This window comes from Erpetoichthys calabaricus, chromosome 17 (assembly GCF_900747795.2).
Source record: "Erpetoichthys calabaricus chromosome 17, fErpCal1.3, whole genome shotgun sequence".
NCBI classification, from domain to species: Eukaryota; Metazoa; Chordata; class Cladistia; order Polypteriformes; family Polypteridae; genus Erpetoichthys; species Erpetoichthys calabaricus.
This window is the reverse complement of record NC_041410.2, coordinates 65,316,484-65,343,758: the sequence shown is the minus strand read 5'-3', so window position 1 is coordinate 65,343,758 and position 27,275 is coordinate 65,316,484. Positions and strand designations below refer to the sequence as shown.

Here is a 27,275-nt window from a genome sequence, read left to right as displayed (position 1 = left end):
TAGATAGATTTTATTTTCTGGAGAATCATCTATGAAGCGGTGAATTAAATTCTATTTAGGTTTACTATAATCGTGTAAAGTACACACAATACATTAATCCGATAAGGCGCAAGACAGTCGCAGTGCTGCACAGATTGACAAAGATCGTATATATTAAAAGAATGATTAGGTATAAGAAGATGATGCATACCATTAAAGTGAATGTATTTATAAATATGCAAAATAATACCAGAAAAGTACCCTTTGCAGACGTGCGATGCACGTTTGTGTATGAATTTTAACCTTAAACGCTGTATATACCTAAACACTGTATATGAAGTAGACATAATTGTAAATGCTAGATCGTTTTCAGGACACAATTACATTTACATTTACATCACAGTTTTAAAATCCATCCAAAAATAGTTCTTTGAAAGTTCTTTAGAAAGTGAGATCCAAAACACGCGTTTAAGAAGTGGCGAATAATAGATTTATCGCATAATAATTAACTTTGCCTGACTCACATAGATGAATTACGGCACATTTAACATTTTATTTTTTTTACTAGTCTGCACAGTGTGGTGCAATATTTAACCGATTGCCGATAATCAGAGCCTAGAACTAGAAGGCATTTTTCTCAACTAAATAATAAAAAACGCCGTCTTATTACGTCAGAATCATGCCAACCATTCACGTTTAAATAAAGTATACACAGGCAGAAACACAAGCATGCAAATAAGAAGATTGTAAACAAAATGTAGCCAATGAGCACCTAGAAGATGATACCCTGTATCCGCCTTCTTTGTAATTTACATACGAAGCACGTGGGACATAGTTTACTGGGAAAGTACTCGCTGAGATCTTACCACTAGTGCCAGGTATGCCCGTACTACCATGCAGAACCGTAATCGCGTGAAGTTGGACACTTTGTTGGGTTTTATTTGCGGCACTGTTTGAGTGTCTCGGTGCTTAAGCTGTCACGCCTTGCTGCGCTTTTGCTGTCCGTCACTGTGCGCGCTCCCGCAGCTTTCCTGGACGCGCTGACAAAGCCGAGGAGGCACTGCAGAGTCACGGAACGAGGTCTTTGTGGCTGGAGGCTGTTCGTATTGCGGGGACTCTAGTGAAACTGATGCTGACTATGGAAGCGAACGTGTTACTGCTGGGCGCTGACAGCGTTGGCAAGTCAGGTAAGTCAAGGTCTATGTGACACAAGTAGGAATTTCTAGAATGTTCACAAGATGAAAAGCGTTTATGAATGCAATCAGTAAGCGTTTACTTTGAATGCACATGTATTTTAACAGCAACGTCTTAACTTTTTAGAGTATTGTAGTCAACATTCGTGTGTTTTTGTATTTTGTTTCCTTCAGCAGCCTTATATATATATATATATATATATATATATATATATATATATATATATATATATATAAATAGTTTTTGAGTTTATGTTCTTCATTTAATATGGTCGTGTCAGTATAAACACCGAGCAGATATGAGGAGCTCTTGGATTGCATGTATGTCATGGTCTAATTCTGATTGATATAGATAGTCGCATAAGATATTTCATGTGTTAATACAGTTTAAATTCGTAACATGTTTCACGATTAAAACAGGTGGATTGCCAACGTTTATTTCTTCCTTTCAGCATTGACGGTGCGCTTCCTGACAAGAAGGTTCATTGGAGAATATGGAGATATCGGTAAATTACTCCTTTTTGTGTTTTTGGTAAAAGAAATCAGATTAACGTTTTTTACTAAATTGGAATATTATAGAAGTTGCTCGTGGATTTCCTCAAATGATCAGCCTCACCGCAGGGTCATCAGAATTAATAGAGAAAATTGGAAAGATATTGTAGATTATTTGAGTGTGATGACACATGAGATTACTGAACCTCCAATCTTTTGATTTAATCGCAGCACCGCTGTTACTGTAGGTGTCTGTTGGAAGGGTGTTGTTTCTCATGTTCCTTATCAATACATACATTGCACTTTGAAATTAAATTAGTTTTTGGTTCATGTTTTTGAGTAAAGTTCAATATAGCACATTAGCCAGAGCATGGTGTGCACAGAGTGTATTGCTGTTTTAATTTTTATTTTTCAAATTCAGTTATAAGTGTTAATTAAATGTGTTCTTTATTTCAGAGTCAATTTACAGTCACAACATTCTAATGGATGGCCGAGAGATTTCTTTCAATATTTGGGATTCTCCAAACTCGCAGGTACATTGATTACAAGACATGAGTATTATAAAGTTATTTCAAAGTGTATTCACTTATTATCCAAATTGTCTGTGTATTAGCATATGAAGATAACCTTGGGAATGTGTTATCATTTTAATTGCCTTGTGTGTTGTGAGTAAGCAGGAGCCCTAGCCAAGGTCATCGGATTTACATGACTTTACTTCTCACTTTATACATTCACAGGTTCAATTCTCTATTTTCTTTCCAAACTTTATTTTAGTTAGTGCTCATGTTTAGCATGTTTAATAAGTGTGAAGTGTTTTGAGTGATTTGATACTGTATAAAGGGACATGGTGATGCAGTGGTTAGTGCCGTCACCTTGTTCATCCAGAAGACTGGGTTTGAACTGCAGCCTTATCTCTCTTTGTGTGGATTTTGCACTTTAATATCTTGTTTGAATACTCTTGCTTTGCTGTTATATTACAAAGAAAAGCAGATTGAGTAGATTGATGACTGAATTGGCCTAAAATGAATGAGTGTGGCTTCTGATGGTGTGGTCAAGATTGGCTCCTCATGTTTGTACAGCTTAGAGGCTGGTAGGGTTCAAAAATGAATGGACGATTAGATATAGAGTATCCACAATTTAGAGAGTAGATAGGTAAAGTAACCCAGATTCTCACATTTTAAATGTAATCTTTCTAGAATTGATGAGCCACGTATAGAGCCTCTGCAAACAGTAAACAGTTATATTTGGTTTCACAGGATCATTTTGATGAGAAGAGAATCCAGTGGGCAGACGGTTTTATTTTGGTTTACAGCATCTGTGATCGTGCCAGTTTCAATGGTGTTCAGCAGCATATTGAGAGCATCAAGGCAACAAAGGACAACTTTGGCACAGAAAAGGTGCCAATTGTTATAGTGGGCAACAAGCGGGATCTGCACCACAGAAGGGTTGTGTCAAGTGAGGAGGGGCGGCTCCTGGCGCTTTCCACAGACTGTGACTTTTACGAGGTGTCGGCAGCAGAAACATACCATGGTGTTCTCTTGGTTTTTCATGGGCTGGTAGAGCGAATAAAGGACTCCAAAATGGCAGTCAAGAAGCCAGCTAGTATCAAGAGCATTGTAAAGAGCATGTCGGCAGTGTTTGCAAGGAGAAGAACAGATTCATTATGAAAAGAAGAAAAATATTCAGTTTTCAAAGCTGCTGTTCACTTTTTCCTTTTTTAAATGCTTTTATGAATTCACCTTTTCTTTGAACTTTCAGCTTAGTTTTCCAGCTTAATTTCTGTACTTATAAAGAAATTTAAAGTACGGAAAGCCATTAAAAGCTTTAATGCCTAATTCCATAGCATGTTTAGTCATGCTTCCAACTTCTGCCAACAGAATAAAAGCTGATTTGGTGATGTCAGGGAAGCACTTTGCAGGGGATGGACCCCCTTGCCCTGTTTTTGGGTTGGATGTGGATTTCTGTGGGCCTGCTTGGACCAGACTTTTCTCTACTGGGCAGGCAGCACTTCCTGATGACAATTGTTAAGATCCATACAACTTGTGGATGGAAGTCGAGCACATAAGCATTTTGGAGATCCTTCCTATTAAGTAAGCACCCAAAGCCATCCATTTGTCACTTTAAAAAGAACTGGATTGCTGTTGGATGGTCATAAATGGAGACAATTGTGAGGGTTACATAAAAAGCCTGAGATTTTAAAATGAAGTTGCTTGGTTTTGTCAAAATGTAAAATGTTCTTTTAATAAATGTATTATTTTTTTATAGGGTTTGATTTTTGTAGTTTGTACAAATTTGCAAAACATATCAAATAATGATGAGTTTATCCAGAATCAAATAATTGTGTAGTTTTCCATGAAAAATGGTCCGTAAAGAGTGGAAATCCTGACTTAGAAAAATCAATACTAGACAACCATTTTAAATCAAATGCACAAAACATTCTATTTTCTTATCTTCCCTCTAAAATAATTAAAGGAAAATCAAAAATAGACTTGAATTTGAAAATCACTTTGAGATTGTATTGGACTATTAAGAAGCAACAGTATATTTAATAATGAAGTGCAAACAAGTTGTAACATAATTTACTAGCTTACGGGTGCTAAAACCTTTTGGAATGTTTAAATTTATCTATTTTTGTAGGTGGCAGTTTTGTATCTACAATATTTTTAAAATAAAGTAAGAACTTCCTTTGAGTTGTTTTAAAATAAGATGGTCCCATTGTTAGACGAGTGGACCAGAAAATTCCGATCAGTAAATATCTTCTGCACTGTAACATATACAAAACAATGTCAAAAGAGAAACACATCTCTGGTGAAGAGGAAACTGCTGAACCAAATAATGGAGCATGTTTGCTTCATTTATGTAGAAAGGGTCTTTATTTATTTTTGTTTTTCATTTGAAATGATGAACAGTAATGATGAGATTGCTTGTATTTAATGAAATCCTGTGTAAAATGAATTGCCTCTTTTCATTTTATAAATGTTATTTAAGTAAAATATTTGTTTACAAATTTATTTTCTATGATTACTCAGATTACAATAAAGTTTCCAAATGTTAAATGTGTTCATGTGTAATTTGTTTCCTGCAGTAATGGACTGGCATCTTGTCCAGGTAAGTTCCTGTCTTCACCCACTGCTTCTGGTCAAGCAATGCCAAGTGCCCATAACCTAGAATTGCAGGTTTGAGCCCATTATTTTATTATTGTGTGTAATTTATCATTTTTATGTGCCAAAAAAGCAGCTAAAAAGTGACAACATTAATATTAGTTGAAAGTTTTAAATTTTACTATATTGTAAATACATTGATTTTGGAGATAATGTGAGCTGTAGGTCATACTGTTGTGGTAAAGTGGCTCAGCTATTGACTAATGGCTATCCATGTTAATAGTAGTGTCACTCCAAAATTAAGGCTGTACATTTTTTCAAAACTTTGTTATAGTTTACAATGTTGATGTTGTTGGCATTCTGGTGTTACTGTATTGTTTTTCAACAATAGGGACCATTCTTGACATCTGTTAGAAGCCATGTCCTGAAGTTTGTGATGCGTGAAAATGAAAAAATTAATGGATGCAGCAGGTACTGCTGACTATAGCATGGTAGATCACTGGGCCTTGCAGATATCTGGAAAAAAAGTGAAGGATTAATCTTCACAAATGCCAACAATGAAAGGACAACTGTAAAGTGGCATTAGGAAGATGATAGTGAAGGTTGTTGTGAGGAAGATACTGAGTTTTGTTTTGGTGAATTGAAATCATTTTGTAGATAGGCTGTCTTTTTTCTTGCAAACGCATAGTGGCTGCTATACCACATCTCTAGAGTTCTGGGTTCAAATCCCAGTTTGGTTGCTGTTGGTGTGGAGTTTTCCACTTACAACTCAGACATGTGCAGATCAAGGAAACTGGGTGCTCTAAACTGAATTAGTGTGAACGATAAGCAGGACCATCCTAACGGAGCATAGGGGCCCACAATGTTTCTGTTTTGCTGTCAAAGCAGGGGCCCCAGCACACAACTTTGCCCAGGGGTCTATGATGCTGTTAAGATGGCCCTGTGATAGTGCAGCTATGCATATGTCTGTACTGTGATGGCATCCAATCCATTGTCGGCTTCTTCCTTGACCTCAGTGCTGCCATAATATCTTCCGACCCTCCTTGAAACTGCCCTGATTTTTTGTTTAGCATGGTGTTTTGAGTAACCCTCAAAAATGAAAATGATAATTGAGAGCCTGGGTTTATTCATTAGTTATTGAATCCGTTTATTCTGAATTGCAGACAACAATAATCACATTTTTCTTTTTTTTACACAACCAAAAATAGCATGCTGAGGTTGGGAGGTTTAAGCTTTAAATGATGAATATTTTGTTTACAGAAGAGCCATAATATACAGAAAGGTTTGGAAAAAAAGCAAAACAGTATTTGGTCACAAAGAACAAAACAGATTGAGATGAAATTTGAACTTGGGGTCTCCTGGTAGCAACCTGAAGCACCACAGAGGTACACAAATGGCTTTTGGACCACATACATACAGGGAGTCATTGGGAAAATGGGCTGTGAATATGCAGAAGTGAACTACAGCTACACCATAAGAAAAACAGAATTTTGCTTGAAAAGCTCACCCATTTAAGTCAAAGGACAAAAAAAAATCAGTAAAAATAAAGGACAAAGAATGGTAATGTTGTTAATGGAGAACATACCAAAGCTATGAGTCAGATGGCACATTAAACCTTCTAAAGGGAAACATTTTATTTTTCATCTAAAATTGGTTTATTATGACTGGAACTGGCATTGGCTGTCTTTTGAAAAAGCCATGTTTCAAAACTGGAAAAAGGCAGCTTGAGAAGGGCGATATTATTTCTACAGTTTATAAATACTGCTAATAACAAGTGCAAGGCCCACAATGCAAAAGAAATGTAAAAATCACAGGACCACTTAACTACAAAGTAAATGACATTACCTTTGTTAAAAAACCAAACAAAAAATCTCACAAAAAACAAAACAAATGAGGTTTGTCCTTAGTTTAACAGTTTAGGCAAGTTTGGGAAATCTGGAAATTAATTCTACGAGACACACTGTAAAATACAATATGATTCAAGAGTTTTAAAACTAATTTCTTTTTTACCTCCTTCAGTGTCAGACATGCCTTCAAAGAATTTGGTGTTTGTTTTTTTTAAATGAAAGCTGACTACTAAAAATATGTAATCTTTAATGGCCTTTGAAAATTGCACATTGTTGTAAATTTACAGTTTTGTGATTGAAAGAAATTAAAAAATGCACATCTTAAGAATGAACACTATACCAAATGTGTTATTGAACAATCCTTGCTGTCTGTGGGTTTGTCAGGAGTTAACAGAAGTGCATTATAAACTTGTTTTCACATTTAAAACTTAAGACTGGAATTAGGGTTCAACATTCTTATCTACTTAAAATAAGAAAGACAAAAAAGTATTTAAAAGGTTCTGTTTTTTTTTTAACTGTTATCAGCAGTTTCAGTCTAGCCTGAGTATTGCTTTTGGCTTAAATTAGTAAAAGTAATCCGGAGGGTAACATGGCAGTACTGGTGTTTACCCTTCTTGTTCGATTTAGGGGAGTATTTTCCTCCATTCACTATACAGAATGGTAATTAATGGCCCCATCACCAATCTTTCGTTTAGGTTCCTTGCCACATACATGCTCATATAAAGATTAACCTGCAGACAAATGTTAAATTGGAACTGTGGGATACATAAAATATTTCAGTTTACAAGTATTATACCAAGCAGACTGAAATTACTAAGGAATACCTAACAGTACTGTATGTATGTGTAACATTGTAACTATCAGGTTCATCTATGATATCTTGCTGTCTCGGTTACACGTTCTTAGTTCAGTGACTGACAAGGACACATCATTTTAACAAGGTGCAGTAATTGAATTCTTTTTCATAGAAGGAAATCCCTGCATTGCCATTCATGTACAGCTTTAAGGCACTGCATGTGTAGGTGCCTTCATTGGGGCTTAGTGGTTTCATATAATGGGTAAGACACTTTAAAGACGTAAGCACAGACTTATTATTGATGATACCTACAGTGGTCGAGTGTGAATTACCACCCCAAAGGGTAAAAAAAAAAAAAAAAAAAAAAAAAAAAAAAAATGAGCTCAAGACATGGAATCAATACTTGACAATCAGAGAAATTTCAGTAGAGTGAAGAATGGAGCCATGTGATCCACTTGTTTATGTACAGCAGTAATGGCGAGCATTAAACTCTTAGCAGAGCAGCAACAATGCACAAGTTGGAATGGAAATTTTGTAGAGAAATAGACAAAGGCACACAGATTTGATTGACATATATTAATTTCCTATTTCTATCTTTGATGATTTGTAAAATTAATTAGCTCTTTACTTTGGCTAGAACCCTCACATATACTTGTGTAAATCCTTCTGATCTTTAATTACCAAACAAAGCAGATGAAAGTTTTCCTTTCCATTTGCAGATTTATAATGCAATAAATGATTCTAGGAAAAAAACGGTAATTGAATAGCAGATGAAAGGCCAGCAGAATGGACCAATGTGAACTGATAAGAAAGCTGGTGCTCATTTAATAAAAGAGAAGAAGCTAATTAAGCTTGCAGACTATCTGAGAGGATGGACTTGTAACATCCAGCTTCTGTAAAGACCGTTTTTAACTCAATATCTTGAATAACGCTAAGAAGTTTCTCCTGTATTTGGATATCAATGCTAGGCTGTGCACCTGTTTTAGCCCCTAGCCATGCCCCTCCGAGTCAGCAGTGACTCCACTAAAGCTCATTCTTTATTAGGATGGATATTTAAAGATGACAGGCTAGTTCCTGATCCTCAACTTTAGAAGGCCTTCTTGATCTGACATAACTGCCTTTTTTCCTGTCTCTCTGATACTCTCATAGGTTCCCTTGTCCTTTGTCCCTTTGATCCTGTTTAGGTGTACCAGTTTTAATTTCTCGTTTGATTATGACTGAGGTACCTGCAGGTGAACTTTGCCTATTAGTAGGACTCCAGTACTCCATGTCTCCACTTGTTCCTCTGTTTCCCATCAGGGCCAGTTTAACAAATGGGCACAATGGGCCCCAGGGGCATAGGGGCTCACAATGTTTCTGACCGCTATGTATGTTTCTGTTTTGCTATTAAAATAGGGACCCCAGTGCACTACTTTGCCGGGGGGCCTATGCCCCTGTTAAGATAGCTCTGTTTCCCATCTGTCATTTTATGCCATTTTTATAAAATGATTCAGTTGTCTATTGCTGTTTTGGTGTCCAGATATAAGTCTAGATATTTACGCAAATAATGCAATCCAGTTTCTTGGGAAAAAGACTTTGATATCCCAAACCAGTAGTTCAAACTATACTGTCGTTTTCATTATATTTATCTGAGTGAAGAGGATATTCCAAGAATGACTTGACTTTTGACCTTTTTTTCTTACTTTTAGATATAATCTGCTATTTAAATGAAGATTTGCTCCATTTAATTGGATATCATTCTCTTATAATGCTAGTAAAAGCCCAGTGTTGACATAGGTTCCCCTCTAGGCTTCATGCCCAACCTACAGTGAAAAGGAAAGGCACTAAGAGGCCTGGGAACTCTAACTTCACTGGTGTGATTCCATGAATGCAGGTTGGCATCTGCTAATGGCCTGACATCCCAGCCAGAATTGGTTCCATGTCTTGCACTACTTTCTGCCCGGATGAGACCCAACATATCAGACTTGATCAAGAGAAAATGGAAGGGTGACAATGTTTAGGTCAATTTCATAGAAAAGGAATTGGTAGCTGTTAAAAGGTCAGTTGAAGCATTTGCTGTCTGACTGAACAAACTAAAGGAAAATGCAAGAAAATGGGAGTATTTACTACAATTTAATTTTTTATCTGTCACCAGTGGGACAGCAGAATCAAACAGTGCAGCAGCTTCAAACTTTGCATTTAAGAAATCTAATTAGTCTTAATACTAAATGGTAGTATCTAAATAGGAAAAGAAGCAAGACAAGCAGCCACTCAATCCTTAAAGCAGCCATGTTTCTGGTGCCCTTAAGCATAAAGAGCCAAATGGACTGAAGGAAGATTCTTGGTTCCGGACGCTTTCAGGGGTTGTCAACCCTATAGCTCAGGTGACAGGACTAGAGCCATTACTTCTGCATGATCCTCAGTAACTGGTGGCTGTGAATTTGACTCTTAATTTTCTAATTCTGCTTAGTCAGAGTAGGTTTATGGGACAGCTGGAGCCAATCCCAGCAACCATTGAGCGCTATGCAGGAACAGTCCCTGCATGGGGACTAACACTATAAAATACATCTCAAATGGCATTGTGCTACATTGGTCTCTAAGATTTCAATACTGAACACATTTGCTTTCTGGTTCTTATATCAATTTTTATACTGTTTTTTTCAAGTTGAGGGTCTGATGGAGACCTGAAATTATTTTCAACATTATCAGCGGGCACATGCCAGGAAACAGTCCATTAAGGAGGACTAGTCATGATAGCAGTCAGCTGTTCCCTTATATACTGTAACTCCTCTACTGACAAGTCAATGTCCTAAACTGAGTTATACAATAATTGTTTATTTGTTAAGGGGTTAGTGGCCCACTCTGGGTCACACACTGCATCATAAGTTGGTTCTTAATGGGCAAACTTGTGGTTTCACATTTCAGTGCCTTAGCCACCAGGCCACACAGCCTCCCACAGTGCACACTTGCACACGCTAGACCAGCTTAGGGTCCCTAGTTGATCTAACCACATATCTTTAGAAACTGAAGACCCAGAGCATGCAATGTTTACACAAAGGAATTGAATAAGGGTCCAACTTCTGTGATTTGGCAATGTTACCCACTGCACAAACTCTTTATTCTCTACAAGTTTTCAGCAGAGTAAGGTTAAAAGCTTCACCTCAGAGAATTTGAGCTAAGCTGCCTATCAACTGTTGAAGAGGGCAGCCCTGAATTTTTAGTGTGATAGCACACATCCCAGTGGCACTTTGTGTTGAAAGCATAAGAGAAAAGGTGCAGTGAACACCACAAGGACAGACTGACTACAGCTGTGCATCCTTTTGCTTTACTAAGCTGTGTCGAATGGGGAAGCAAACAGTCAGCCTCTTGCATCACCCGTGTGGTGAGCACCAAAAGCTGACGAAGTCCTGGGATTAGTCAGTCCTTTTTGGAGACTGCCTGGGTGCTGCTCTGCAGAGACTGTGTGAATGTGGAGGCAGATGTTTTCTTTGTCTTACTGGTCATTTTCCTACTGGATGAGAACACACTGCTCTGCTCTGTAGAGGTCGGCTGCCGATGAACTAGGCCTTGAAGTGTTTCCGTTATTTCTACCGATGGGGCTGTTCCAATATCTGACGGGCCACCGGGTCCTTTGGAAACTCCAGACTCCACTCCCAAGGTTCTCTGGCTTGAGAATGGGCTTTTGGTGACTTTGGGTTTACAGGTGTTATCCATCTGCTCCTTTTCATTAAATCTAGAAAGCTGAAATAAACAAAAAACGTGAATCAGAACAAGCATTAGGCTAGCGTGGTTGGTTTCTTGCCTGCTGTGGAAGCTAGTTATGAAGTTCATTGAAAGTTAAACAGATATTCTTTTTCTTTTACATTTACTCTTCATCTGGGTTTGGGAAGATATCTATTGCCCTCTGGGCATGGTTTATAATCTTTGAGATCAAATAAAATAAATATGTGGTAATCACACATGCAGTTCTTGACTCATTGGCTTTAAAAAGGGAAAATGTGTGGGTGAGCATATAACACAACTGAAGAACATACTCAGCAATATCCCTCCATGGCAATATCCATTTTATGAATCTGCTGTTTTAGATATATGGTTATAGGCTGGAACAGCTTACTGCAGAACCATCCAATGCAGCTAATACTGATAGGATGTCAGTTCAGGGCACACTCATATACCCACAATGCCAGGTAAGGACCTGACAACTGGAAAAACAGACATCTTTTTCATAATAATAATACGTTCACATTAGAGACAAGTAAAAATTCAAATGATAGCCTTTTTATATGCACACGGGATGAAAGTAACCACATTAAAAAAAAGAAGTGCTACTGCACCTTTAAAAAGAAAAGATTTTGCTCTTGTCCATTATTTGAGGGTGATTATACCCCATTATCCACCACCTACTCAAACTTTATTATGCACTACCTTACCTAAACGTTGTCCTGAACAGGTTTATTTATTTTAAGAGCTCTTGTAGAAAGCCAAATTTAACTCTGGGGGAAAAATAAAGGTTGATCAATCAGTTCATCTAGCCTGTTGCTAACAATATGCTGTTGCCTCCTGGAGGCTCCAAGTACCACTGTAACATTAATTGCCAAATTACTAAAATTAAAGCCTCACTGGGACCCAGGGCCGGTGCCACCATTAAGACACAGGTCATAAGGGGGAGTACCCAGCTGCATGGGTTAGGTACTGAATAGTTGGATGGCACAGTAATAAGCTTGGCACAGGGCGCAAAATAAACTAGCACTGGCACTTTTGGGGCCCCAGTTCTTTTTAAGGTTCAGCAGCACATTTAAAGGGCTAGAGATACTTTAGCACATTTATAGTTTAGTAGGACCCCAGTACTTTTAAAAGCTCATCAAGACTTCAGCTTATTTAAAGTATAATCAGTGTCTTGTCACATTTAAAAGGGAAATTAATCCCCAAGACATTTAGGAAGACAGTAAAATACATTTAAAGGGGCAGCAAAGGCAAAGACCATTTCAAAGATTATTAGATTTTAGAACTTCTAAAAAAAATAGAATTGGCAGTGACATTCATGTCTCTAGTGACTCTACCTATGAGGTCAGTAGATGGATTTGGAGAGCATGGGTGGTCATGAAGTCTCTGAAAAGGGGTGTGTGGCGCTCCTGATATCTGTGCTAAAGGACGAAGGTTCAAGTTTTTAGAGTCCTGGTGCTTCCTGTTTTGCTATATGGTTGTGAGACATGGACGCTATCCAGTAACCTGAGATGAAGACTGGACTCCTTTGGTACTGTGTCTCTTCGGAGAATCCTTGGGCACTGATGGTTTGACTTTGTGTTGAATGAGCGGTTGCTCATGGAGTAACGATTGAGGCACATTACCTGCATTGTGATGGAGCGTCAATTAAAGCACTACGGCCATTTGGTGCGATTTCCCAAGGATGATCTGGCTTGCAGAATCCTCATTGTTGAGGACCTGAGTGGCTGGTCCATGCCAAGGAGACACCCACATAACACCTGGCTGTGGCAGATGGATGGTCATTTCCAGCGCGTGGGACTAGACTGTGTCTTTGTCTGGCTTTGTTGCCAAGCAGGATTCCAAGCTGTTTTGTCGTATGGGTGCGGCAATATGCTGTACCAGTGCATGTTCCCCCACCTGACCTGACCTGTACTTCTAACCAGTTCCAGAAAAAATCCAAACATACTATATTTCAAGGGTCAGTAGGCCCATTGCATATATAAATCGTCAATATGAACTGATGCTTTAACCCCATCATTTTAATTTCTAAAATGAAGCCCACTACTTGTTCCCTAGATCCAGTTCCAACAAAACTAGTAAAAAGTGCAATGGATGATCTTGCAGTGCCTATGCTAAACATATCAATAGTTCATTATTGCATGGCACAGTACCTGATACACTAAAAGTGTCAGTCATTAAACCATTACTTAAAAAGTCAGACCTAGACCCACACATACTAAATAATTATAGGCCTATTTCAAATTTACCATTTCTCTCTAAAATACTAGAAAAAGTAGTTGCTGGTCAGCTTCAGTCACACCTTACACATTACAATTTATTTGAGAAATTCCAGTCTGGTTTCCGCACTGGTCATAGTACAGAAACGGCACTAACGCGGGTTGTAAACAACATTCTGATATCCTCTGATGAAGGAAACTCCACTGTAATTATGTTGTTAGACGTAAGTGCAGCATTTGACACCATTGACCATTCTATTTTACTGCACAGGCTACAAAATGATGTTGGGCTTACAGACACCATGCTCGCTTGGTTTAGTTCTTATTTATCAAATTGATTCCAATATGTACAGAAATGTGCTGACAGTACTCCATCATTATACACAAAAGTTCAATATGGTGTCCCGCAGGGCTCAGTACTGGGACCTTTACTGTTTTCACTTTACATGCTTCCACTGGGATTTCTCATTAGGAAACATAATGTTAATTTTCACTCCTATGCAGATGACACCCAGTTATACAGATAAAACAGACATGTTAATTGTTGGAGGGAATGACTCTGATCACAATAATATTTTGTCATCATTTAACTCAGTTGGAATCCCCATTAATTTTACTGAATCGGCCCGCAATCTAGGAGTTATCTTTGACTCTAGCATATCATTTAAAGCGCATATTACAAAGTTGTCCAAAACATGTTTCTTCCATCTTAAAAATATTAGGAAATTAAGGCGCTTTCTAAATAAACAGGATTCTGAGAAATTAATTCATGCATTTATTTCTAGTAGAATTGACTACTGCAATGCAGTGTTCACTGGATGTTCAAACTGTTCTTTATACAGCCTCCAGTTAATCCAAAATGTGGCTGCAAGAATTATTACAAGAATAAGAAAATACAAACACATAACTCCAGTTCTTAAATCCTTATACTAGTTCCTGGTTAAGTTTAGGGCAGATTTCAAAATCCTCCTTTTAACATATAAAGCATTAAATGGCCAAGGTCCGGCTTACTTGTCTGAACTTATCATGACTTACAAACCAAAGCGCACATTAAGATCTCAAGGTGCCGGTCTGCTTAAGATTCCAAGGATTAATAAAATAACAGTGGAAGGTCGAGCTTTTAGTTACAGGGCCCCTAAACTGTGGAATGGTCTGCCTGCTACTATAAGGGATGCCCCTCACCTATTCTGTTTCTCTTCTCGGTACTCAAATGTGGCACTTGATGCCACGGCCCACCTGCCAAGTTGTTTTACCTGCCTAAGGTAAAGTCATCCCTGATGGAGGATCCCAGGAATCATGGGAAAGAGGGGTCCTTTCATCGGATTGGCTGGCTCAGCGCTGTTTCAGCCGTGGAATGGCCAAATGGGGGAGGCAACTTGATGGATGAGGTCTCCAGGACTCTAAACAAATCCAAATCTTATTATGTGATATCATCTACTGTTAAATTCTGCTCCGTACTTCTAAAATGTTTATTTTTATACTGTATTGAGGATTTGGTCTGTTCTGTGTATTGTATTGTATTGTATTGTATTGACCCCCATCTTTTGACACCCACTGCACGCCCAACCTACCTGGAAAGGGGTTTCTCTTTGAACTGCCTTTCCCAAGGTTTCTTCCATTTTTTCCCTACAAGGTTTTTTTTTTGGGAGGTTTTCCTTGTCTTCATAGAGAGTCAAGGCTGTGGGGCTGTCAAGAGGCAGGGCCTGTTAAAGCCCATTGCGGCACTTCTTGTGTGAGTTTAGGCTATACAAAAATAAAAAAATAAATTGTATATTTAAAATATCTCATTATGAAGGATAAGCACAGTGCTGGCACATTTAAAGGATCATCAAGACCCTGACACATTTAAAATGGTCAGGGACACCCCAGTACTGGGATAACATAACCCCAGTACTTTTAATATTAAAAGCAATTAGCAGGACACAAATACTGTAAAAGGGCCTGCAGGAGCCCAGTTCATTTATAAGGTTGTTTGGGCTTTAGAGTACTTAGAGAGTCATTGAAGATCCTGTACATTTAGATAGACGGTAGGTTCCCAGCAGGACTGAAAACAGTTGTGCAGAAACATAAGAGCTCTGTGTATTTAAATGCTCACTAGTAATCCAGAACATTTAAAGGCTGTTAGGTTAGCAAGACCCAGATAGATTTATGGGATCACAAGGGCCCCATCCCATTTTAAGGAGCAGTAGGGCTCCAGTACATTTAAGGAATCACGATGACCCCAGCACCTTTAAAGGGTTAGTAAGACACTATACTTTTTAAGAGTCTTTATGGCCCCACCAAATATAAAGAACTGTCAGGTTTCCAGCACACTTAAAATGTTACTGTGTGTGTATCTGGGTGCGTCCTACTTCAGTACTTAATTTGAAGCCTTGGGCTGAGCTTTCAGACAATCCCTCCACCTTTGTTGTAGTCGAGATTACTCAAAGCTATGCAGCAGGTCACTTTGTGATGTAAGTGCTAGAGCTCATGTCAAAGGCATGCCTTCATCCATCCACCACGTTATTAGACTAGAGGAATTAGCCTTAAAGATGACAAAGATGCAGTCCATTCTGTGAATTAAAGGGAAGTGTTTTTGTAGCCATGACGATATTCCAAAACTTAAGGTAAAGTTAAGCTTTTTTGTTGCTGACATCTTGCAAACTGTGCTACCTGACTTTTTAATTTTGCAAACTAAAAATATTTTGGATGGTGATAAAGAACAAGGGTTCCTTGGGCAATTAAGATGATTCAATCACCCAACTTGAAGGTCAACCAAAGCTTGTTGAGACCCTACTGAACTTGCAGCCAAACACATGACGTTGTCAGTTTCACCTATTTACATTTTTTTTCTGCTTGTCATTCACATTCCCTCAGCAGAGGGATCGCCTCTTTTTCAGACATGATGGAGTCTCTGTATTGCTTGGGATCCAAACGAGAACACGAGGGAGGTCAAAGGGCATACTGCCTGTCTCCAATGCAAATGGCTCATTGTCAGACTGCGTCAGATCCTGCTGAGTTACCGGATCAGTCTGCGGTCATTCCCCGGCAGGGGGTGCAGTGTTAACTGAAGCTATAGGGGATGCACACTGATATCTTTCACTCTGAATCACAAGGATGTTTTATGCAGCAATTGAACGATTGATAAAAGGTGAAAGTAGAGCTCAGACACGTGAATGCTGCCTCTGTCTCTATCCAAGGATCTGGTATTTGTATGTTTTCGTGAATGGTCCTCCATGACAGAATTAGCAAAAGGCAAAGAGACACCCTTGTCTGCAGATGACTGGGGTGAGGTGTCAAAGGTCGCCATAGGTGCTTTCCAAAATGCACAGTTTCTAATGTGACTGGCGTCTGTAACTCTCATTGCCTTCATTCTTAGCATTTCTAAACAGCTGCTTGTGTTCTCATAAGGAGAAAGGTTTGTCCCTGTTGCCCCCCCAAAGGGAGTAATTATTAACATTTTAACGTTTTTTTTCCTCTGACTCAGTTGTTCCAAATAAAATTAAAATGGAAAAATACAACCACTACTGTATGTATTTTGTAGGTCTCATTGGAGTGGGTCCATCAAGCTGGCATTTTGATACCGGTTCTTAGAGACAGCAGCAACAAAAAAAGAAGAACTTTCCCTTTACTGCACAGGTCATAAAAACAAAAAACAATAAGTTCTATATCTTACTCAAACTATACACACAAATGTGTGCAACATTTTTAACCCATTCTGGTTTAGAAGAAGAAATGCACTTATCTGGTGATGCTTTCTGTCCTGTAGCAAGTATATAGTTGACTAGAAATGAGGCATTTGTTAAAAATAGATTTTTGACATTCATGCAGTCATGGAAGAGGCCATTCATCCATCCATCCTCCCATTTTCCAATTTGGTTGTTAAGCTCGGGGTTACAGAGATCCAGTGCCAAATCCTAGCAACATACAGGATAAAAGACAATTGTGTAAAGGGAAGGGTGGGCTCAATTTCAAAATTTTGGGCTCAAAATAAGCCTGACCTAATGAAAATAAAAAAATGCAATTTCATTAGTAAAAAGGATATCTTTTTTTACTTTAAAAATGAGTGTCCCCCACAATACTCTGCTGCATCACAACCAGTCAAATCCTCATGTGGTGGCTTCTAAAAATGGATGGACTGTATAAATTATTCCTAATTATTCAAAGTATGTATCAGTCAATAATTTTAAATCAGAGTTAAAAACCAAGTGAATGTTTTCAAGTGTTCACAATGTTTATTCATTACATAACAGTATTGGTGGTATAGTGATTAGCATTGCTATCTCAGAGCCCCAGAGTCCAAGGTTTGGACTTCTGTATAGTTACTGTCTTGTATTTTTTTGTGTTTTTTCCACAGGAACTAGCCCATAGAAGTGGATATTGTTAACTGCTGATGAGTCTGTGGTATGTTTGTGAGATCTTCAGAAAATGAGATCCTTTTCAATAACTCTTGGAGATTCTTATTCTGCAAGGAAGCCTGGTGCCATTTCTGATTCCTCTCTTTTTTACTCTACCCACATTAACCAAATTAAGAAACTTTATTACTTCCACCTCTGTAATAAAACTGTGTTTGGTCATTCCACTCTTTTTCTAATGTTGAGAAACTAGTCCATGATTTTATGAAATCCCCTTCTAGTCTTTTATCACAGCTTCAGTTAGTGCAAAACGATGCTGCATACACAAACCTCAACATCAACAGCTATCCTATTACTGGCTCCCTGGGTCTTACAGGACTGAGTATCAAATTCTATTACAAACCCACACTCTTTTAAATGGACTCACACCAGACTACATCAGTAATCCCCTCCATCGCTATGCTCCAGTCCACCCACTAAGGTCCACAGATTCAGGCAATCTCATTGTGCTCCAAACTAACCTGTACTCTGTGGGTGACAGTGCCTTCAGCTTCATAGCTCACAGACTTTGGAAAGACCTCCTTAAATAAATGAGATCAGCTGGCTGAATTCATTCTTTTAAAAATCAACTTAAAACTCATTTTTTCAGGAAGACTTTTAATTTACCCTGACATTCTAACCCCTTTCTCTCAGTCCAGACACTTGTGTACGAGTATCAAAAATTATATTATTTGTGCAGAGTTTTCTAGTTGTATTTGTATTTTTGTATTTTATTCTGGTTTATTTGTATATAGTTATGCAGATTTTATTTTGTATCCAATGTTGTGCATTAGACCTTTTTCCTGACTTTTCTTTGTTGTTCAAGTTCAATTTGAAATTTGAATTTCTGTGAAAAGCTTTGAGCATGAAAATGGTGCCATATAAATAAAATGTATTATTATTATTATTAGTTTTATTATATATAGTAATACTATTATTATTATTATTATTATTATTATTAACCGTACAAAGTGCATGGTACCCTACCCAAGGTTGGTTCCTGCCTTGTACTCAGCACTGCCAAGATCAGCTCTAGCCTTGCATATCTTAAACTGGATTAGACAGTTTTGAAGTTAGATCACTAATATTGCCATAAGGGGACTGTTAGTTTTTGCTGCATCCTTTTATAAAAGTGACAAAATTGAATGCTTAAAAATATGAAAAAAAGGAATTGTAAACACTTTAGTTTAGGTACTGAAACAATGCATTTATGTCTCATATACTCTTATGTAACAAGATCTTAACAAACACTTCTTTGGGTGTTCTTTACACTTACAAAGCATCAGTAAAATGTTTATTCATCTCTGCAATGTGACCTACTAGCAAAATGTCACTTTGAAGTGGTCTGAGGTGGCTTAACTGTGACACATTTTTCTCAATATTACATATTTAGTATAAGACCTGGGAATCCTTCATACTAACAAGTAATTTTACCATCATGTGAATATCCACACCTGTTTAATGATGTTGGATAAGTGTTTTGAAGACCAAAAGAAGCTTTTATTAAAGTCTTGCTACAGACGAGTAAATGAGTAATAGACGCATTTTTGTAGCACCTAAACTAAAGAGTTACCAATGAATTTTATTGAAAGATAACACAAACCATTAAGGTTTCGTATTTACATCCTTTGTGGTGGCTTGCCAACTTACCCACACTCCTTATATGATCTCAGTCCTCATTTTTAATTTCCATCCATCTCTCTCTCTCTCTCTCACACTGTTTCAAGCCTTCCTACCTTGCTGCCCCAGAATACTCCATGACTTCAGACTCTTTAGCTACTGGCACATAGAAGACCTTGAAATCTCAGCTTAGTTTAATTTAGGAGTTATTCCTGAATCACTTTAGATCAGACATATGCTACAGATAAATCCAACAATCATCAGGACACAATACTTGTTGGTGGTCTCTCACACAATTACATTGTTTTATTATTAGAACAAACCCATATAAAGGTTTCAGATCTGATTAGATAAACTTTATTAACCCCATGGTGAAATTCAGAAGCATATAGCTGCAGGAACATAAAAAGCAAGAATATAATGCAGCCAATCAATCAATCAATAAATAAATAAATACTTGAGTACATCAGGTACAAGAGAGCACTTCCTGGAGGGCATGGGGGGTGTTTTTTATGATGGTATCTAATTTTGCATTCAATGTCTTTTCTACAACAGCTTCCAGTGTGTCTAGGGTTTGCTCTGTGATGGAGAAGGCTTTCTTGCTAAGTCTATTCAAGCATTGTGCTCCAACTGAGCTCAGGTTGCTTCTCCAGGATACTGCATTGTGGAACACCATACTGACTACTATGGACTGTTAGAACATTTCCAGCAGCTTGCTGCACACATCAAAAGTCTGGAGTCTCCTTAGCAAGCTCATTCAGCTCTGTCCTTTCTTGTGCAGCACCATTGTGTTGTCAGACCAGTCCAGTTTGTTGTTCATGTGAACTCCCAGGTACTTGATGCCCGGCACCACTTCCATGTCCTCCACCAGAATGGTGATTGGTCTCAGAGGCTTCTTGTCATGCTGGAAGTCCACTACCAGCTCTTTTGTCTTGCTAATGTTGATTTGCATGTTGTTGTCCCTGCACTGCAAGACAAAGTCCTCCACAACTTTCCTGTACTCTGACTCATCTCCATTATAAGTGCAGCCTATGATGGGGAAGTCATCTGAAAATTTCTGTAGATTGCAAGCTCTGGTATTATGCTGGAAGTCTGTTGTATAGAGAGCTAAACAGGAAGGGAGACAGAACAATTCCCTGAGGTGCTCCAGTATTACACATCGCCAGTCCCTGAGCCTCTCAAACTGCTGTCTGCTGTACTTTACCAACATTACAATACCACCAGACGCCCTGTTCAGCTTACTGTAGCTGCTGCCCCCTATTGTTCCTTGAAAGTACTACTGGCTTGTCTAACCATGGCAGTCCTGGCCTGGTTTCTGTCTCTCCCTTGTTCAAGTCCTGTGCTATCTGCTTTCCCTTTACACTTGTGGCAGCCATGTCACTTATTACAATATTTAATAATTTAATATTAGCATTAGCCTTCAGTTCATTTTCTTAAATTGTTTTTTTCCATAAAGGTGTAAAAAGAGCCACAGGTTGTCCTTGCGTCATTAAACTGAGAGCAGGTACCAGTACTGGCTGGGGTGCCAGTCCATTATAGGACACACTTAAGCACACACCCAGTCATTTTACAGTCACCAGTAAACTTAAAAACATGTTAATCGAAAACAATCCACCTGATAACCAGGGTGAGAAATGATCCCAGATCTCTGGACATGTGAGTAGGCACCAGTCCTAACCTCTGTTCTACCTGCTATTTTTACATCATTAAAGTTTATTCAATTTAAATTATTATTATTATTAATCTCCTAAATCTATTTCACCATTTTTCACTTTTACTAACTTTGCACATTGCCATTTTTGCTAGCAAACCAAAAGCTGGCACAACATAATATAAACCAAGGCTGTAAACTAAAATGTATTGGGAAAAGCTGGAATTTGAAATATATTCAGAGATAATTTGCAGACAGTTAAATACTAGCTAAACGGTGATATGTTACAGATTTTGCCCGGAAGCCACAACACACCTTTAATTGCTCAGTTCAAATGGTAGATTGAAACATCAAAAGCTTTTATTTTTCTTGTGTATTTTTGAGGGGGACTAAACATGGCAAGAAGAAACATGTAAAGGAACAAAACCTGACAGAGGCTTTACTAAGCAGGTCATTTGGACACTTCTGCCATCCTCCCAGTCTTACCCTAGAGTCCCAAGCCCATTGCCATCTTGAGTACACTGCATTCTGAGGACATCACAGGATGGACGTCTAATATGCTGCCATAGATATGGGATTACTTCATTTTGAGCTGCCACTACAAAGAAATACTTCCTGCCCACACTTCTGCCACAACAGCACCAGGCTGAATGAACATTACATGTGTTTAGCCTCCACACTCATTTCTGAAAACAAACTTTTATTAATGATACAAATTCAGAGTCTAATTGGGTCTTTACTAACGAATGCTCATTTTGTTTTTCCTGAGAAATCTTCCACCCATCAAGTACTTTGGTACAAAATCTTTATGCCTTTGAAGTGTCAGTAATTGACCAATCAGATTCAGTTTTTATACAGTGCTGCCGGGCCTTACGTGTACAGTACACATTACAATGGCTCAGAGTCACACAGTGCGGCCAAGCTCAGTACGGTGACCTCATGGGTGACATTCCTACTTCTGACCCTGACAATACATGTCCATCTTTTTAGCTTTTTGCCCCATTGCCATCTCACTTAATAAAAAAAGAAAAGGAAATGATTAAAGGCAGCAGATAAACAAATGTGATTATAACTGGGCATAATGTAAAATACCTTCAATTTACCAACCCATTATTTTCTTGTTTTCTTCCAAAACACAACTGTAGAGTATCATGATTCACTAAAAATAAGGTTTTGTTCCTCTGCTTTAGTTTTTATAAGTGCTAATTTAAATTTTTCACTGTTTCATTAGCTACTGTATTTGTGCCATTAGCATGTGCCACCATTTTAGAAATAGTTTTTAATGACAGCGTTCTGGTGGTGTGGCCTGCATGCATTGTTGCCTGTGGAAAAGGTGGGCTCATGTGATTATGGCATATCTCTTTGAGAAGGATGCTGAGAAAGTTGACTGGAAAATGTGTTTCTCAGTGTTTTATACTTGTGGTTTTGTCCTGACTAAGTACTAGTGCTGTCTAGCCCTTATGATTTGGTGACTAGTTTTAGAACATTTGGTGACAATTCTAATCTAACTCTTACTACTACTCTTTGTCCTTGTCCTTTAAGAGTAAATGGATTCAGATCCTAGTTTTGCAGAAAAATTGAACTGGTTTGACTGGGGAATTGTCCAGCTTCATTAAGACTACAGCCAACTCTGCAGGGTACACTCATGCAGACACAGCCTATGTATATAAAATGGTAAGGACTGTGTCCATCTGTCACATGATCACTGGCAAACCACCTTGATATTGATCTTTATCAGAAGTTTATGATGATAAAGCAAAACATTTGGGTAGTGGCAGCTTCCATGAACTTGCTGGGATTCACCCCATTCCTATGGCAAACTGCTTGAGAGGGTGACACTGCAGAAAGTAAAAGAACAGCAACAAAGTCTGCTGAATGTGAAGCACATTGCTGAGGCAGCTCATAGGAAGAAGAAGAACATCAGAGCCATCTGCTGAGTGTCAAGTACAAGGTACAGAATGGACGCGCAACCAATGCCTACGCAAACTGATCAAACATTCACAACCTCAGTCCAAATGCAAACATTATTTTTAAATCCTTACATCAATGGTTGGTTGAAGAGCAGTACTTATGAAAGATACGACAGTGAGGTGCTCCCTCTGGGGTGGTAGTTTTTCATACTGAAACAACAGATTGTGTGGCCGTAATGGAAAAGTTCTGCTTACAGTATTTGAATCACCTCTATTTGAGGACCAGAGTTCTGTGTCTTTCTCCATTTATATAGATAGTCATACTCTGTCTGTTTGTTTGTTCGTCAATAACACAAAAATGGTAGACTGTGCATTGCCAATGGTCCAACTTAAAATATAGGCTATATGGTGTATCGGGAAGTGAGGTTGTAATGAACTACACAAAAACCAATGCCAATACATGCGCTACAATTCCCAGCTGGCAGAAGAATTATACTGGGGCTGATGGGAGGTCATCTTTTTCAGCACACAAAAAGTTTTGTACCGGCCAAAGCAAGACCTCATCTAAGACCATACATACAGCGATTTCTTCCCAATTACTTTGTATAAGCATTAAATTGTCTCTATAGATTCTTTTTTCTAAGAGTATATCTTTGTGTCTAACCGTGATCTATGTTTAGCCATATTGAATTTCCAAAGCACAGTGGTTCTTCATTTATTTTCTTTTAGATCCTATTTCTGAGAAATATAAGGATCCAGAAGGAGTGTACAGTGTTGTCAAACCTTTAAGGAGCAATGTTCTTTTCTTTCAACTCCCCAAAACACTTTTGAAATTCCCTTTTTAGTGAGGTTTGTAATTGCAAAATTGTATGCAAAGCAAAGTTTGGTATCAATTTTGAAAAACTGCATGCAGAAGGAAACTCAGCTGTTCCATTTATCACTACCTATTTGTGATGTTATACAGTATTATACATAGCCAATGGACTGAGATTAAGGCCACTGGACTAGGACAGTGGTGGCCTGCTTTGTGTTGGTCAAGCACGCAGATAAGAATTTCATTGCACTGTGTACAAGTCACAATAACTTATAGATGGACTGATGAAACTACAGTTTTTATGAAAGCAAAATTTTGCACTTCTGAAGAAGCCAATGCTATCATATACCTTGTTACGCATGCACATCAGTGGATCATCTTCTGAGCTCTTCTGAGATAAGTATTTCCACTCTGGGTTGAGAGGGGTTGCTGAAGCCAATCTTAAGCACTGTTTTTCAATCCACAGTGCTGAGATGATGCTCAGAGAGGGCAACTGATTCTGCCCCTTCCTGCCTCACGCTACATATCCTGCAGTTCATGGAAGGAGGTGTCACTTGTTACGAGAAGACACCATAGAGTGGAGCACCTTCCCACTGTTACTCTCACAGTCTTTACCAGCTGAGAAATGGTTCCGTGCGATAGGACTGTGTATGGCAAGCCAAATTAACATTTAGAGATATCTTAAAATACATTTTATGATATCTGGAAATGCATTTTAGATATCTCAAAATGTATTGCAGATATCTTAAAATGTAAAGGAAATTATTGTATGTAAAGTAAATTACATTTTAAGATATCCGAAATTCATTTTGAGATATCTCTAAATGTTAATTTGGCTTGCCATAGACCGTGACTTTTGTTTGTTTAGTGCCATCAATTGCATATTTTGTTTGGAACATCATCATAATTAAATGGGAACGACTGGGTTGGAGCCACAACATTTTCAGCTTGTAGACCCATAGTTCCTTCCAATGTCCACAACCTGCATGTTGTTGCTAAGTGCAACTGAGAAATTAAATGCATTTTGATTTTTTAGCATATGCCATGCTGCTTTTCAGAATAGAAAGAAAACAACGGAAGATGACACTAGTAACTTGTACAGTTTTTTGATGGTCAACATTTATTCAAGTTATGATGAAGCTGTTACAATTTTAGGCTTTGACACCAATGAAGGGTTTTGATTTGTAGTAATTTTAAATCAACATTGATTGAACCATCCTTATAATATTATTGAATATTGCCCCTGGTGCTGTCTTCTATAATAAAATAGAGATTTTCAGTGATATCTGTAAACCCCAATCCCCCCAGTCTCTATTTATTTATAATTCTCCCCGTGTCTGCGTGGGTTTCCTCTGGGCGCTCCGGTTTCCTCCCACAGTCCAAAGACATGCAGGTTAGGTGGATTGGTGATTCTAAATTGGCCCTAGTGTGTGCTTGGTGTGTGGGTGTGTTTGTGTGTGTCCTGCGGTGGGTTGGCACCCTGCCCAGGATTTGTTCCCTGCCTTGTGCCCTGTGTTGGCTGGGATTGGCTCCAGCAGACCCCCGTGACCCTGTGTTCGGATTCAGCAGGTTGGTAAATGGATGGATGGCTGGATTTATTTATAAAGCACTTTAAAAACAACCTCAAGGCTGACCAAAGTGCTGTACAAAGAAAAACAACACATAAACACATAAGAGCTGAAGACATTCTTAATAGAAAGTATAAAAAGTATACAAATAGCCAACATATTATACAGGGTTAAAAGCCTGAGAGTAAAAATGTGTTTTTAAAAAGGATTTAAAGGCAGCTAGCGAAGGAGCCTGCCTAACATGCAATGGCTAATCGTTCCAGAGTTTTGGGGCTGCAACTGAAAAAGCTCGATCACCTCGGAGTTTGCATCATGCCCTGAGAACGCGTAAAAGCATCTGGTCTGATGACCTGAGGGAGCGAGATGGTACGTAAGGGTGCAGCAGTTCCGACAAATAAAGAGGGGCACACCCATTAAGAGATTTAAAAACAAATACAAGGATCTTAAAATGGATTCGAAAACGAATTGGAAGCCAGTGGAGGGAAGCCAAAATCGGGGTAACATGCTCATGCTTTCTTGTGCCAGTTAAAAATCGAGCAGCAGCGTTTTGCACCAGCTGTAGGCGAGCCATGGAGGCCTGGCTAATTCCAAAAAGAAGCGCATTGCAGTAATCTAGACAAGATGTTATAAAAGCATGTATCACTGTTTCAAGGTTGCGCTTAGACAACAAGGCTTGATTTTTGACAGCCGCCTCAACTGGAAAAAGCAAGATTTTACCACTGCATTCACATGGCTATCAAGTTTAAAAGTGGAGTCCATTTTTACACCTAAATTTGTGATCATGGATTTCTCAAATTGAGCCACAGTGGAAAGGTCGATGCAAGGGGTCCCGCTGGTGCTATTGGGCCTAAATAGCATGATTTCTGTTTTGTTCTCATTAAAATTTAGAAAATTTAGTGCCATCCAACTCCTTATGTCAATAAGGCAATCAAGCAGGGGCTGGACAGAACATGGACCTTGGCGCTTCAGTGGGAAATACACCTGACAGTCATCTGCATAAAGATGAAAGGAAATACCGTGTTTCCGAAAAATAGCGCCAAGTGGTAGCAGGTACAAGGAGAACAGAAGAGGTCCCAGGATGGAGCCCTGTGGTACCCCCCAGGGGAGGGCAACAGAGGTGGAAGTAAAATCATCAATACTGACACAAAAACTTCTATCTGAAAGATAGGACCTAAACCATTGGAGAGCTGAACCTGTGATGCCCACCCACTGCTCCAGCCTAGAGATGAGGATCTCATGGTCTATCGTGTCAAATGCAGCTGTTAAATCTACTGTAGGTTATTTCTGCAGTCCATGAGTTGAATTATTCAGTAAGCCATACACTTCAATAATGTGTAATTAAAGATCTATTTGTGAAACCACAGCACACCAGGAAGTACAAAGAAGCAACATTCATGGTTTCTACCCAGCGAAGAGTTACTGCAATTATGGAATTCAGCCATACACAAAAAGAAAAAAATTTTCGACTGATGAACACACAGGAATCAGCAGAGTAGTACTGTAGATGACAGATGGGAAATTAGCACTTGACCTGTCAATGACAAAATGATCAACATTTAAAAACACATCAGTTTTTGCTTTAATGCCATAACCCATTAAAGAAATATAACCAGGAAAAGCTGGGCACGTCTGCTAGTCATCCTATATAGCATACTATTCCCAAACCGGTTTAATCCAGTTCAGGGTTGTATTGGTCTGATGATATCCCAGATGCTTTACATGTAAGTCAAGAGCTAAAAAGGTGGCCTTCTGTCACACACATACAAGCCATCGACTAACCTTTGGGGTGTGAGAGGAAAACACAGAGTTCCATGATGAAGATCCACACAAAGACACTGAACACCAAGTTGGATTAAAAATCATGATGCTGGATCTGTGACCTCTAGACCACCATGCTGTCCCTAATTAACTTAAGCTGCCCAACATTTTAAACTTTTTTCGATAAATAATTAGGGTACTTTTGTAATCAATAGACAAATATTGTATAAATATAGGAAAAGCAAAGATGAG

At 38.5% G+C, this 27,275-nt stretch overlaps 2 protein-coding genes across 4 annotated transcripts in view; one reads left to right on the top strand and one right to left on the bottom strand.

The window, feature by feature from the left end:
• The first annotated feature begins 790 nt into the window (after positions 1 to 790).
• On the top strand, positions 791 to 4,617 carry si:dkeyp-59c12.1 (Ras-related and estrogen-regulated growth inhibitor-like protein). The gene is made up of 4 exons (XM_028822512.2): positions 791 to 1,166; positions 1,625 to 1,678; positions 2,121 to 2,197; positions 2,921 to 4,617. The coding sequence occupies exons 1-4, from the start codon at positions 1,109 to 1,111 to the stop codon at positions 3,329 to 3,331; spliced, it is 600 nt and encodes a 199-aa protein (XP_028678345.1). The 5' UTR covers positions 791 to 1,108; the 3' UTR covers positions 3,332 to 4,617.
• A 1,270-nt stretch (positions 4,618 to 5,887) lies between these two features.
• The window catches only part of plin1 (perilipin 1), a 145,299-nt gene continuing 123,911 nt past the window's right edge, over positions 5,888 to 27,275 (bottom strand). For 2 of the 3 annotated variants that reach the window (XM_028822506.2, XM_051920236.1), the window contains one exon: positions 5,888 to 11,128. In XM_028822506.2, the coding sequence (XP_028678339.2) occupies positions 10,805 to 11,128 (324 nt within the window). In that variant the 3' untranslated portion in view covers positions 5,888 to 10,804. Of the gene's footprint in view, positions 11,129 to 14,923; positions 17,226 to 27,275 lie in introns of those variants that run through there. The other variant, XM_051920234.1, reaches the window with a different exon arrangement.

Bases quoted from the DNA above. Each gene is read 5' to 3' on its own strand.
- si:dkeyp-59c12.1 (XM_028822512.2), top strand. From the start codon at position 1,109: ATGCTGACTATGGAAGCGAACGTGTTACTGCTGGGCGCTGACAGCGTT. The intron at 1,167-1,624 runs GTAAGTCAAGGT...TCTTCCTTTCAG, and splicing joins TGACAGCGTTGGCAAGTCAG to CATTGACGGTGCGCTTCCTG. The intron at 2,198-2,920 runs GTACATTGATTA...TTGGTTTCACAG, and splicing joins GGGATTCTCCAAACTCGCAG to GATCATTTTGATGAGAAGAG.